This window comes from Coffea arabica, chromosome 5e (assembly GCF_036785885.1).
Source record: "Coffea arabica cultivar ET-39 chromosome 5e, Coffea Arabica ET-39 HiFi, whole genome shotgun sequence".
NCBI lineage: Eukaryota > Viridiplantae > Streptophyta > Magnoliopsida > Gentianales > Rubiaceae > Coffea > Coffea arabica.
In genome coordinates, this window is record NC_092318.1 from 50,057,674 (window position 1) to 50,071,651 (window position 13,978).

Here is a 13,978-nt window from a genome sequence, read left to right on the forward strand (position 1 = left end):
TTTAGAACAAATTTTTGTGGATCTCACACACGGCGTGAATTTCACCCTTCATACTACATTGAACTATAAATGAGGGATTACTTACATATGCACATCATTCTTTCTATGGTAGATATTTTTGGGCATTTTACGTAGACTTGTAGTCATTGTTAAGAACAAAATTTGAATGGTTCCTTCGTCTATACTCATGAATTGTTCAAGTTTCCAAACATCTAGAAATTTGGTGTGAATGATGAACAATGAATCCGCTAGACATGAAATCATTGATCACGTTATAAGAAAGTGTGGCTGAATACTAGTGGCCGCTAATGTTTACTTCATATCTTTTTCAAAGTTTAGTAGAGTTATAAACATGAAGAACTAACCATACAAGCAATCGCAAATTATCATTCCCGAACAAGTTGAGACGCTAAATTCCACATCTGTGAACAAAAAAAAAAAATTGATGACTCCATTTCTTGAAGGAAGACATATTAGATTATCGTACAGAAACAGAATACTATTTCTTAATAGTATTTTGTTGACCACCCTATAGTCTATTCTTTCGTGTCTATAATCTACTAGCATCTGTTTTTGCGATAACTTTTTATATATTGATGGTATAGCGATTTTTTTAATACAAACAATTTATGTCACGTGTATATGATTTGAATTTTAAATTTAAATTCTTGTTACATAGTATGATCTAATCCTGCTAGTATAAAAAAAATTGTATGGAGATAGTGTACATAAAACTTTTTTTTTTTTGGGCTGATGGGAGATAAAACATTGACCGGAAAACCTTTGTGCCCTGAGAGAGAGGACTATCCGCAACTTGCATCGTCTTCAATTAAAATTGGGCTTCTAACTATTCCTAGTTTTAAAATCCAAGAGCCGTACTATTTCATGACTATGGAAACAATATAGTAACGGTAAAAAACAAGCGATAGCTGCGAAGACAAATTGGTGGCGGTCAAAAGAAAATTCCCTTTTTTTTCTAACTACTTTGTTGTTTGGTCCAATTAAAAAAAGGTAAATTATACGATTGGAGCTGGTATTGCAAAATGATACACAAATGATTTTTTTTAGCATTTTAATCTAATGAAAGATTATTAAAATAAGTCATTCTTTTAATTCTCCTCTATTAGAGAATATCAACGATGAAAAAAAGAAAGAAAGGAGGATCAACAGTGAAACTCCATCTAACCCTAATTAACTCATCTGTGTAACTTGTATTAGTAGTTTATAGGTATGCTGTAGGTTATCTACAAAGCTTTATTGAGTAATAGACTCAATAAAGTAAAAATCCTAAGGAATTAATGCCTGAAATTTTTCAAAAATAGTTTTGAAAAAACTAATTTGTTGACAAAAAAATTAATAGAGAAAATAACTAGAGATGAGCTTATATGCTTTTCCAATATAGATGCAAAATATTTTCTTTCTGAATATCGAAAAATGTTTCACAGTCGATAACTGAATAATTAATTGTTGAAATTACATTATGGAAAAAAAAAACTAAATCAAGAACATGAGCCCCAATACTAAAATAGACCAATAAGTACTAGCACTTGTACAAAAGCACATGCAACAATTTAACATACAAAGTGGAGGCTCTAGCTTCTTAATCCTTAATGAAAAATTCTATAATCACTTTTGAGAACCATTCCATCAATTTTTATCTCTCAATGATGATGGTATTTCAGATTTTAAACGATTGAAAATATTACAATTTAAGGATCAAAGTTACTTTTTTGTTTTAAATGTAGGTAGGGTGTCTTGAAACCAAAATTCTTCATTTACACTCTCTCTTCCCCGACCCCGACCCCAACCCCAACCCCAGGGTATAAACTTAACCTAAGGACATGATATTTAAAAGAGAACCATAGAATCTCCCATAATTAATATGGACTAAGCTTGAACATAGTCCCAACTAGTTTAGCAAATTAATTTCGGACTTCGGTTTTGACCCGAAAGATGACCATGTAACTTCCTGGCATCTTGCTTGCTTAAAATCGTGGTTTGACGCTTGACCGAATCCCTCTGGTCCTTCTAGACTGCTGCCCAATTTTACAACGGTCAACTATTTCATCCAATACCCCTCAAAAAAAAACAAAAGATATCTCAACTGTCAATATTGAGACACGTACATGTTTCAGATTCACTATAAAAACCCACCACTCGTTTCATCCCAATCATCAATCATCACAAAAATCCTCAAACATCCATATTCTCAACTTTCACAAACGTCACAAGTTTTTCATATCATCCCATCCCACAAAGAAAAACCAGCAGCAACTTTTTAATTTCATCACTATGTCTGGCTGCTACACTACTAGAGACCCTGTGAAGGTAGTGATAATCAATACACAGTACGTGGAAACTGATGCAATGAGCTTCAAATCAGTTGTTCAGAGGCTTACTGGGAAGGATTCGAAAATCGAAATCGACCCTTCTTCTAATTATTCTTCTGCTTCAGGTTTTTATGGTAATAATAAAGAAGATCATCGTCATCAGCAGCAGCAGCAGCAGCAGATGACAAGATATGGATCTGCAACAGGTTTACAAATGTCGGCCAATGTTCCAGTTATGTCTCGAGGGTTGTCGTTTAAGGATTTCGATAGGTTGCTTAAGGAGTTGCCCCCATTGGACGAGCTTTTCCGGCTGTGTCCAGAGTAGTATGCAAGAACTTTTTCATCCTAAAAACGAAAAAAAAAAAAAAAAAAAGCAAGAACTTTTCTTCGCAAATACATTACATTTACACATATCATGTATTCGTTTATTCTTTCTTAATGTAGCAAAAATGCTATCTTCTTTTGTGTAATTATCTTTCATGTGTGTATGAGATCTTCTCTACAACGTTTCAGCATTTTTAGATGCGTTTATGAGTGGTTAGGGTGGAAGGGGCGGCGGAAGGCGGCTGGATGGAGGTCATAAACCTTCTCGCTGCGAATGTTTAACCTATTGCTAATATGTTTTGATGGCTGTTTAATATTGGTTAAACACAAAAACAGATGAATTTTTTATGCAATTAGATGAGTAAAATGGTTAATTTACGGCGGGATTGATTTTAGCTGTAGAAGATAAAGCACAAAATATGTTGAGTTTGCTACAGGCTACATGTACCAGAGGAATAGTTAATGGGTTTATTTGCCACTATGCATGTGCTAAATCAACTGTTTGTGGTATTGCTGAAAAAATAAAGTGCAACCATTGTAACCAAAGCTATTTTTGAAAAAAAGAAAATAAAAAAATCATTTGAGTTTTTTAAATTTGTCTTCTTTGTAGTTGATACAATTATTGGAATTGACTATCTATATAAATAGGACCTTAAAACCTTTTAAATAATATGCAAACTAATTTATGTTCTTATGTGCAAACAACAAAAATTTATTTCAGTTCTTACGATTTACGATAAGAATTCATGTTTCATACACAATCAATGTATGGATCTTTGTATGCTAAGATGTTATGATAGATAACATATATACCAGAGAGAGAGAATTTGGATTATATGGATATCTATATATCATGCAAGATTCATGAAAATATACAAAAAGAGAATTTAAAATTTAAATGGATATTATATGTCATGCAGCCTGGTCTACATTAAAACAATTTTACATAAAGGTGTAGGAAAAATCAATCCATAAGTTTACGCATATGTAACCTATATTTATGGAAAATTCATCACTAAATAAGAGATAAATTATTAAGGGAAAATGACCTGTTTCATCCCTTACATTTCACAAAAATATTTTTTTCATCCCTCACTTTTAAAACGAAGCAATTTGGTCCCTGACATTTAAAAATTAAACCTATTACATCCCTGAATCTAATTATCAATCTAAATCAAACCATCTAATAACCCAATGATAAATTTCGAAGATAGAATTGATAGATCATTCCGTCAACTCCATCATATTCACATGACATTTATTGAACCAAAAAAAATAAAAAGTATAAGATCATAAAAGGTCATTCTTTGTTTTGAAATAATAGAATTTTTTTTTTTGGTAAATCTTTTCATGTACCGTTAGTATATACGCTTGCGAGTCTAGATGTATATCACAAATACAAAATGTGGCGTTTAAATTTAAATTGAAATGATGTGGCAGGTACATAAACCCATCAGTGTATACAATGACATTGTAAAAAAGATTAATTCTTCTTTTAGATGTTATAATTTTTTATTTTTTATTTTTGGGTTCATTAAACTTCACGTGAATATCAAGTTGAGTTAGTCAAGTGATCTACAAATTATACCCCCCAAAATTTGTAATTAAGTTGATAGATGATTTGATTCAGATTTATAATTGGGTTCAAGGATGTAATAGGTTTAATTTTTAAATATCATGGACCAAATTGCTTCGTTTTAAAAGTGAGGGACGGAAAGAATATTTTTGTGAAATGTAAGGGATGAAACCGGTCATTTTCCCAATTATTAAATATTTATTAGCTTACAAAATAAAAATTTGTACAAACATTATAACAAATTTTTATTTTTATTTTTATTTTTTTTCTACTCAGGGGGTATCCGGGCTTCGAGTATGCCGGACCCGACTAATTCCCCTGAGGCCCGAGAGGAGAGGCCCCATCCCCTCGAACCGGTAACCACTGGAACTCGATTCCTGGTGGGGGAGAATGGACAACAGGACCTTAGGAGACTTCCCGTGACCAATCGAGCTGTCCAGGAGGGCTTATAACAAATTTTTATTTGTTTGAACGGAAAATATGAATATCTAACAAATGAACAGTATAATTTCTAATCGGAAACCCGTTATAAACGTCAAACCCACATGGGAACTTGAAGAACTATATATATATATATATATATATGAACGTAACACATAGCACAACGGAGCTTATGTGTAAGCTTCCAAACCACATGGTAGTCTTGTGTACTTTCTCTTCTGGCCTTTTTTTCCCCATCGAGGAGCTCACATTCTTGAGATAAAATCGCTTGTATCCGTATTTCTTTTCCCCCAACTAACAGAAAATTGGTACTCAAAAAAGCAAGATAAGGAGGGGCCTGCAAGCAATTTGGCCATTATGTCACCAAAGTACAAGAAGAATAAGTCCGAGGGCGCATGCATTTGGTGAACTTTGGCAGCCCAGAATATGTTTGGTGAAACTGTAGAATGCTCTGCCCCGAGAGTTGCAACTACAAAATGCTGATTCTGATCTAAGTCAGTTAGGTGCATCATCTCATTTCTGCCATAAAACATTAAAAAGAAAGGAGATATTCGCCCAATCCCTTCAAATTCTCCATCTTCTCCTATACAGACAAGAATATACATATCCATCCCTTTTTTTTTTTATTTTTAACAAGTGGGCTCAAACTTAAATTACGAAGCCAATTTGGTCAAAGTGTCACTGCTGCCAAAATACTTAAATGGTCTAAATGCAGTAATTTAATCTATCTCTGGAGTTTTGCAGGTCATTAGACTATTTATATTATTGTGGTTAGGTTTCATTAGGCAGGACAAACTCCCGTACCAAAGCACAACAGGCAGTATTTGCCAACGTTGAAAATATATAGGAGGGGAAGCAACTCACAAATAAGGAAAAGTTCTAAGAGTACCCTGATTACTTCGTTAGTTCAACTTATAGACATAGGCAACAGCAACTGCAATGCATTTGGGTCAAAAAAAAAAAAGGGAAAAAATGAATGGGAGCGTTAGAGCATAGAATATAGACATAGGCTATGTATATCCAAGTTTTTGCATGTTAGTTTTGTTGCCCTTTTTGGCTTGTCAATTGCTAATACATATGGTACTTTTTTGAACCCGAAAAGGGACATTCAATATCCAATATCGTAGATTGAGTTTAGTTTATTAAACACATTGTACAAGTAGAGGACAATTGGTCTCGTAATCCTCTTAACAAATTGGGTGAACTAAACACCACAAGGCTGAGAAAAGATGTAGTTGGTACCGCATGATCATTAATTAATCACATGATAGGAACTAAACGTATATTTAACCATCTTGATAGACATTCCTAGTTTCTAAAGCAAAGACAGGAGTCACAAGAGATCTTGATTTTGGTCAACCAATTTAGTGTCTGATACAATGTGGTCCAAGTTATAATAATTGGAGACAAAAAGTGACCATTTCACGGGCCATAGCTCTCCTTTTAGACAAAAGTCATGCCATTGTTTGAAAGGGTCCATGCCATGCCCAAAGCACATTGATGAGTTTGGGTAGTACGGCCACCAAGATGGCCTCACAAAAATGTTCTGTTTGGATAGGAAATTATTTGCGATAATTTTGTAAAAAAAAAATACTATAGTATTTTTTGATATGATATATATGAGGCACAAAAGTGATTGAAAAATGAGTTTTGAATAGTACGGCCATCAAAATGGAAGGTTTAACGAAATGGCCTCACAAAAATCTGTGCGGTCAAGCAATCAAATGAAGCTTATGGACTCTTACCTCTTTTAAGTTCGACCCTAGCGTACTGGTATTTTAGGGGAAAAAGACGGGAATAAAACATTACCTCGCAACAAATTTTTCTTTTCTTTTACCATTCCAGTCGTGGATCCAAATCTTCCTTCCTACTTTTATTCTTCTCTACATATGTAGTATGAACCATTCCAGTTGGAGAAGATACTTATTAAAGTGCTGTACAAAATTAAAGTTGTTGCACCCTCTTTATCATCATTTTCTTGAACATAATTTAAGTTGTATCAGCGATTGGATTTTCCTCCTATGCAAACAGTAGAAAGGTTATAAAATAAAAAAAAAACAAAAAGACAAAATGCTTATAGTACTTGGTCTAATATTTTGATTGCATTTCAAAACTCAATAGCATCATCATGGCACTAAAGCTTAAAGTTAGATTTCGCTCATTGACTTTAGAAAGGTAAAGTTTGGACAGTAATTTATTTGAAATAATTTTAAAAAAATATATATTGTAATACTTTTTAATATAATATATGTAAAATAAAAAGATAATTAAAAATATATTTATAATATAAATAAATAAATTTATGTAAATAATTCACTGTCCAAACAAACGCCTTGATTTCGTCCTACAGTTTCTTATATCCAGAAAATTTTAAAAAAAAAAAATCATCATCCAAATTGAATGTGTAGTCCAATCAATGAATCAACCAAAGCAAAAACTCCCAAGAGGGAAAGCAAAGGACCACAAACAAACAAGGAGAATAGGAGAAAAGCATCATGCCTGCACCTGCTCATATCAGCGCATGCATTACACTCGCCATAGTCAGCGCGTGTTCTTAATATCCTGTCTCACACACAAAGCCACAATACTTGCCTTTGCCCACCTCTCCCGCTCTCCATGGATTCTTTACGGGTCTGCTACTCCACCCATTCGTGCTTTGCTTCGCTTCTGTCGAGTATACTCCACATTTTCGTATTTCGAATTTTATTATTGTTGCAAAAAATCATTTTCAAAACCCTCCTTTTCGACATAACCATCTCCCTCTTTACATACCATTTCACGCCGAAAGTGACCAAACCAAACAAACAACAGACCAAAATGGATGGCAAAATTGTTCCCATTTGGCAACCCCACCAAGCCCAACCCACTCTATACACATTGTATAATTAATTGAAGTATTTATAATTTTGGTTTATACTCATTGTTGCAATTTAAGATTTATCAAGTTTTGAAATTCCCTAATACTTCTAAGCACTTTTTTATATAGTAGGGACCCTTTGGCATGAGCCACATTTTATGAGGATTTTTATGTCGAAAACAATCACTACTACCATGTTGCTTTATTTGAAGAAACAGGGCGAGAGAGGGATTATAAGTAAAAAATCATGAATTTAAAACTTTTTATTTATAAAAAGGATTAACCTTTTCTACACCGATAGTGTATAGACTGTCAGTATTGGATGAATAACAATTATGAAAAATTTGAATTTGAAATTCAACTTTTACACATATATCATGAATCCAACAATGATAGTGTATACACTGTCAGTGTATAGAAGATTTACTCTTATAAAAAAGCAAAAAAGAAATAGGCCAATGCTAATATAGTAATGTGTTATTAATTACTAAGAATGCTTTAACTGACATATTAAAGGATTTGATTAAGATATTATTACAAGAGGAGCTCTTGTTAAGCCAATAACTACAAACAAGCACCAATAAGCTCAAATTACCAACTTATTTGTTTGATGGGCTAACAATTATCATCTTATCGAAATGAGAAAAAAATAGTGAACATGGTTATTGTGAAAGATGAGTAAATTTTTATTAGTCTAATAGTGAACGATGATAAAAGAACCTCTAAAATCCAACCAACTATAGAAACTGAATCATTAAAATGTCATTAATTCATTTCATGCAGAAAGGCAACAAATTTTTATCTTGTTTATCAGAATACAATTATAATCCATCAAATCTTTATACATGTGATGCTAGTTGCATGCCAAACTCCAACCATTTTATAGAGGGAAGTGTTATTTGCATGCACTTTTATCATTTATTTTATTATATAATCTAAAAAATGAAAATTATATAATAAAAGTAATAGTGAGAGCACGATTAAAGTGCCAATAACATTTTTCTTTGATAAATCCCTACACTTCAACCAAAAAAGAACAAGGGAAATGACAAAAAAACCTTCTTTTATCAAAAAAGGGGAATATTTACTATTTATTCTCCTATTTCATTTTTAGAGAAACAAGGTGATAAATACTAGTAGAACAAAACAAAAGTACCATTGAAAACATAATTAATTAAATAAATTTACCGTATTATTAGTGTGCTATGCAGATAAACTGCATATAAACTAGATACAGACGCAAGACAGTTCTGATCTTGTTCCCCTTCTTCCCTTCTCCTCCTTTCTCTCTACGCACCCTAATACATATTCAGATACAGATAGCATGTGCTAATATACACAACTCTGTACATGTCTACCATGCTCTACTGTTGATATTTTGGGCCAAGATTTCCCGGGTTAGTTCTCTCAAATTCTTTCAATTCTTTCATTTTGCAGTTAATATGATTGCTTTTTTCACATTTTTGTTGTCTCCTAATATATAATAAGAGCTTAATTTTGGAAAATATTTGTTATTTGCAGGATTTCAGTGTGTTTCTTGGGGCGAATTGAATTGTTCTTGCCTTCAGGTGGGGTGGTGGTGTTTTGATAGTTTAGTGATGTGAGAAAAATGGGTTCTTAATTATTTCCTAAATGTTAATCGAAAGATTTAAGCTTTTCGCAATTTTGGGTTTTGGATTTTTTTGTTGTTAAAATGGGGAATAAGCTGGGGAGGAGGAGGCAAGTGGTGGATGAGAAGTACACGAAGCCTCAAGGGTTGTACCAACACAAGGATGTGGATCACAAGAAGCTCAGGAAGCTCATACTTGATTCCAAACTCGCACCTTGCTACCCTGGTGATGATGAATGCGGCGCCTGTGATCTGGAGGAGTGCCCCATTTGCTTCTTGGTCTGTAGTCACAAGCATTCTTTTTCTTGTTTTAGGTGCTTTTATCTTATGATCATGAATTGAATTTTTTCTTGGTTCTTTCTTGATATAGAATTTGTTTGAACGCGCGACAGAATTATTGTACTTTAGACAATAGTGTATTTTTTGAATATGGCTGGGTGAGTTAACTTACTGTGTTTGATGAACCTTTGATTGTTCTGGAATGTGAATAAGCAGAAAATCACAATTTTTTGGCTATAAATTTTGAGGATTCTCCTAGTTTGATTCTTGGGATGTTTGTGCTTTTACTTTTACTGTACCATGATTGGCAATTTGAATTGTTGTATTGGCCCATTGGGGGAGTGCAGAATATAGGTGAGGCTTGCTCTATCATGTCATGCACAGTAACCATTGCTATATGTTTATTGGCGGCTCATAGTATTGATTGCATAACTTGATACAGACTAAATCAGAAATAGATGAAAGAAACTTGAGGGAGAGAATCAACACAGCTACTGAATGTAAATGGAATTAAAACTATGTGAGATTCTGCTGGAGGTCATATAAAGATTGATTTTGAGTTTCTGAGAATCAACTTATATAACGCTTCTTTGATTAAGTTAGTTGTTACCTTCTTCCTCAGCATCTAATAGGCTAAAAATGGGAGACCAATAAGAAAAGAAGTGCTGTTATGTGAAACCTTTGTAACATTGCATTTGCTATCATCTTCTTCTCTTTCTTTTCCCTTTTTATTGAAATTTTTGAGCTGTCAAAGTAATAGTTGTATGTTGGAGTTTCTTTTGAATTACTTTCCTTCCACCAACACTGCGCTCTTCATCCAAATCTGGAAAATGATGTGGGCAGCACAGTGGTCCAACCGTCTTGTTTGCAGAATAGTTATAATAATATGCAGTGTATGTTGATCTACTAGAATTATGTGGATAGACTACCGTAATACATCAATGCTGTCACTCTGATTTGAATTCTCTTTAAAATTGCAGTACTATCCTAGTCTCAATCGTTCAAGATGTTGCATGAAAGGCATCTGCACAGGTATTTATAGCATCCTTTGGAATCTATGAATGTTTAATGAAGAGAGTTCTTGACTACTGCAGTATTAATAAGTGTATTTTCCAACCTGTTTCTTTGCACCAGAATGTTTCTTACAAATGAAGACTCCTAATTCGACTTGCCCAACACAGTATCCTTGATTTCTTGGGATATTGTTGTTGTTGTTTTTTTTTTTTTTGGTTAAAATGAATTGGCATAAGTTCTTTTGTACTTTCTCTGCTATTTTCTTCTATCTGCTGTTTCCAACTGGGGCCTTAAGGGATTCAGTCATACCAGATCCCTATCTCTCTACCATCAATAAATCTTATCTCTTCTCATTTAGTTTTGGGAAGATTGCCTCTTTGCAAGTGCCTGGAAGGGGTATGGGCTGGGAAAGAGGAACTTTGGATTTTGGGAAGGGGTAAGCTTGCTTGTCTTCCTTAAATTTTATCAGGTGTCCTTTTTGTAAAACTTTAAATTACGCTGTGGAGTATCGAGGTGTCAAAACAAAGGAGGAAAAAGGATTAGAGCAAATTGTAAGATTTCCTGCCCCTTGTTATTTAGTTGATATTCTTTTGAGTTCAGCGTGCATTACAAAAGTGAATTTCTCATTGTGACTATTTTTACCTCTTTAGGAAGAGCAGCGAGTTATAGAGGCCAAAATAAGGATGAGGCAGCAGGAACTCCAAGATGAAGAGGATAGGAAACTGAAACGTAGAGAGTTTAATTCTTCAAACAGTATGGCTGGGCCAACTGAATCGGAGCTTTGCTCCACAGCAGGTAATTAATTCAACTAGCAAATTGGTATTGTTGGTTGGGCAGTTTCTGTTGCATTCAATTGATGTTCATTTTGTACACAGCCCCATCTTTTTCTTCTGGTGTAGAAGAAGGTGACGAAATTGTCACTTCTCAGGAGCCTTGTGCTGCCCCAGTTGTCAGACAACCTCTACGCTCAAGGCAGAATAGGTATAGAAAATTACTTACTGTTGACCCCGTTCATTTTGTTTCATTCTAAAGGTTGGAGTGTTTTGTCCTTCCACTGATTGAGCAACATAGAAAAACCACATCCTTGTTAAGCTTTGTGGTGTAATGATGTGTGGTTTAGTCTCACTTCCAGCCAAGAGCAGATTTTTTCAGAATCAGACGTCTTAGAATCATTAAGACACTTGACAATCCTAAATTGTGTTTCTGTATGTTTTCAGTCAGTTTTAGGAGAAATTGCAATCTAGGGATTTGTTATGTTTTCCTACTGGCCTTTTCATCATCTTCTATTTTTAGTCGTGGTTTTCTTTCTTTTCTTTGCTTTTTTTTTTTTTAACCTTTCTCTGTAAATGCTAGGCATTTTTTAAAAGGCATCTAAATGTCTATCTGATCAGTTTCTTGATTCCCTGAACCTGAAGGCATGCCTTTCCTGGTGACGTTTTCTGCTAGAAATACATGAAAACTATTTTGCCTTTCATGGATTAGTCATTTTTAAGTAATTTTCCTATTTTGTTTGCCTCCTTTCTTATCCCCCTCCTCCAAGATACGGTTGATTTTAGGTGATGTAAAATCTATTTAGCATTAGTTGCTTGAGGTCATTTATCTGTTGTGAGAATTTTAGACAAATTCCTGATGTTCAATACCCCTCTCTATGGCGGAAATGGAAGTTTAATCATCCTTATTTGATATGCATTTGCAATTCTTAATTTGTAAAGTTTTCAGGTTTCTCTTCAGATGGTTGACATATGGCTTGTCCTTATTACTTTGCCTTATTTCTGAGTCTCAGGGAGGATGAATTTGACCTTGATCTTGAGGACATCATGGTCATGGAAGCCATATGGCTCTCCATTCAGGTACTTGTGTGAGCAGTTGAGCAATTACTGCATTAGGATGTTTTCAGTTACCATTTATTCCTTTATTAAGCTTCTATACTTACCAAAAAGATCACACGTATTAATAAGGATAAGATGGTTAAAACCTTGAATCTGTCACGTCAAACTCATATATTGTTATTAGTTGTTTTTTATTAGCTTATCATGATCCTAGAAATTTCAGTCTAGTTCTCCTAGTCAAAGGTTCGTCTCTCTTTCCAGGTTTGCATTTAATTTATTTCGAACCATTTTTAGCTGAGCTCTGCTTGCTACTTTGTTAATATTGTAATAGCTGTACCATCGTCTGATTGTTCGCATCAGATGGTCGCTGTCATGTACTTACTCTTTGCCTTTTGAGTTGAGATGTGATTCCATAAACTGTTATCGTGATAGGATAATGGCAGGCGGCGAAATCCAGTCTACGTTGAGACTGCTCCATCAGAGCAATACACGGCCGAAGAACAGTGCAATACGGCTATCATGGGTCCAGTTGCGGGATCTTCCTCCTCTCCTTCGGGTGGTCTTGCATGCGCAATTGCAGCCCTTGCTGAACGCCAGCAAATGGGTGGGGAGACCTCCAATAGCTATGGAACAAACATGTCTGCGTACAACATGCATCCTGGATGTGACAGGTTTCAGAACACACAGCATGAATCAGAGAACTTTGCTGCTGCAGGGAACTCGGTCGAGGTGTCACCTGATATTCAAATGGCAATGACTAGAGGTGATCGAGAGTGGGTAGATAATAGATCAGAGATTGCAGATGTGGGAACCAGCTATGCAGGTTCTGATGATGTAGAAGATGATGCAGCTCATGCAGCATTGCCATCACAAGATGAATCTGATGGCACATTTCATCCTGTTGGAGGTGCAATCGTTCCTGAAACTTTTGAGGAGCAGATGATGCTGGCTATGGCTGTTTCACTGGCTGAGGCTCGAAATAGATCAAGTCCACCAGGTGTTGCATGGCAATAGCCTTAAAAGAGGCCTAAGGATTGGTTCTCGGTTCCTATGTCTCTTGTGACCCTCCTGCCTCTTCTCACGTGAAGTATTTCTCCTGTCTCTTCTTTTTTTTCTCGATATACAGTGTAAGCAGGAAAAAAGGAAAAATGATTCTAGAGAATGAATGAATGATCCTAGTATCAGTCTTTTTAGATTGAGATCCTTAATCTTCATAAGAAGTGATGTCCAAGAGATCGAGTAAACGGGGGCATGTAAAGGTGGTTCCCAGAGTTGATTAGCTTCATTGTTGTATATTCGCCACAAAGTCTTGGTACATGTGATCTGATTTGTTGCTCTTGATATATATATATATATAGACAATTTAAATTACGAGGTCTGGAAGTTGGTTTGGAAAATCAGTTTTAAATCTAGTTTGATAGACACTTCGAATAACCATGCATCTCGCAACTCGTGAACATCTATAAAGCCCAAGAAACAAGCTTTTATATATTCATTGGTGAAATAAATCTTGAAGACCTGAGATTTCCAATCTCAAACGATAGGAGTATGTTTTTGTATTTGGTGTGTTCGACCTGGACTTGGAGTATGATTTGCAAGATCAACATGTAAATGAAAAGCATGGTGCAGCAAAGAAGTTGAAATATTTTGCTTGAAATATTATCAGTTAAAAAAGTTGAAACAGAGAGAGTAGGGATGTTGCAGACTGCAGAGGAGTGG

The 13,978-nt window shown here is 34.7% G+C and overlaps 2 protein-coding genes across 2 annotated transcripts; both read left to right on the top strand.

The window, feature by feature from the left end:
• The first annotated feature begins 2,292 nt into the window (after positions 1–2,292).
• LOC113691060 (VQ motif-containing protein 1-like) lies at positions 2,293–2,655 on the top strand. The gene has a single exon (XM_072049806.1). It carries the CDS (start codon positions 2,293–2,295, stop codon positions 2,653–2,655), a length of 363 nt encoding a protein of 120 aa, XP_071905907.1.
• Positions 2,656–8,768: 6,113 nt separating this feature from the next.
• LOC113690609 (E3 ubiquitin-protein ligase DA2L) lies at positions 8,769–13,630 on the top strand. The gene is made up of 9 exons (XM_027208602.2): positions 8,769–8,925; positions 9,050–9,416; positions 10,397–10,448; positions 10,551–10,596; positions 10,900–10,981; positions 11,081–11,225; positions 11,306–11,411; positions 12,214–12,280; positions 12,692–13,630. Exons 2-9 carry the CDS (start codon positions 9,222–9,224, stop codon positions 13,271–13,273), a joined length of 1,275 nt encoding a protein of 424 aa, XP_027064403.2. The 5' UTR covers positions 8,769–8,925; positions 9,050–9,221; the 3' UTR covers positions 13,274–13,630.
• Positions 13,631–13,978: the final 348 nt, after the last annotated feature.

Coding starts and splice junctions, on each gene's coding strand:
- LOC113691060 (XM_072049806.1), top strand. CDS start 2,293: ATGTCTGGCTGCTACACTACTAGAGACCCTGTGAAGGTAGTGATAATC.
- LOC113690609 (XM_027208602.2), top strand. CDS start 9,222: ATGGGGAATAAGCTGGGGAGGAGGAGGCAAGTGGTGGATGAGAAGTAC. Junction 9,417..10,396: donor AGTGCCCCATTTGCTTCTTG/GTCTGTAGTCAC, acceptor TTAAAATTGCAG/TACTATCCTAGTCTCAATCG. Junction 10,982..11,080: donor AAAAAGGATTAGAGCAAATT/GTAAGATTTCCT, acceptor TTACCTCTTTAG/GAAGAGCAGCGAGTTATAGA.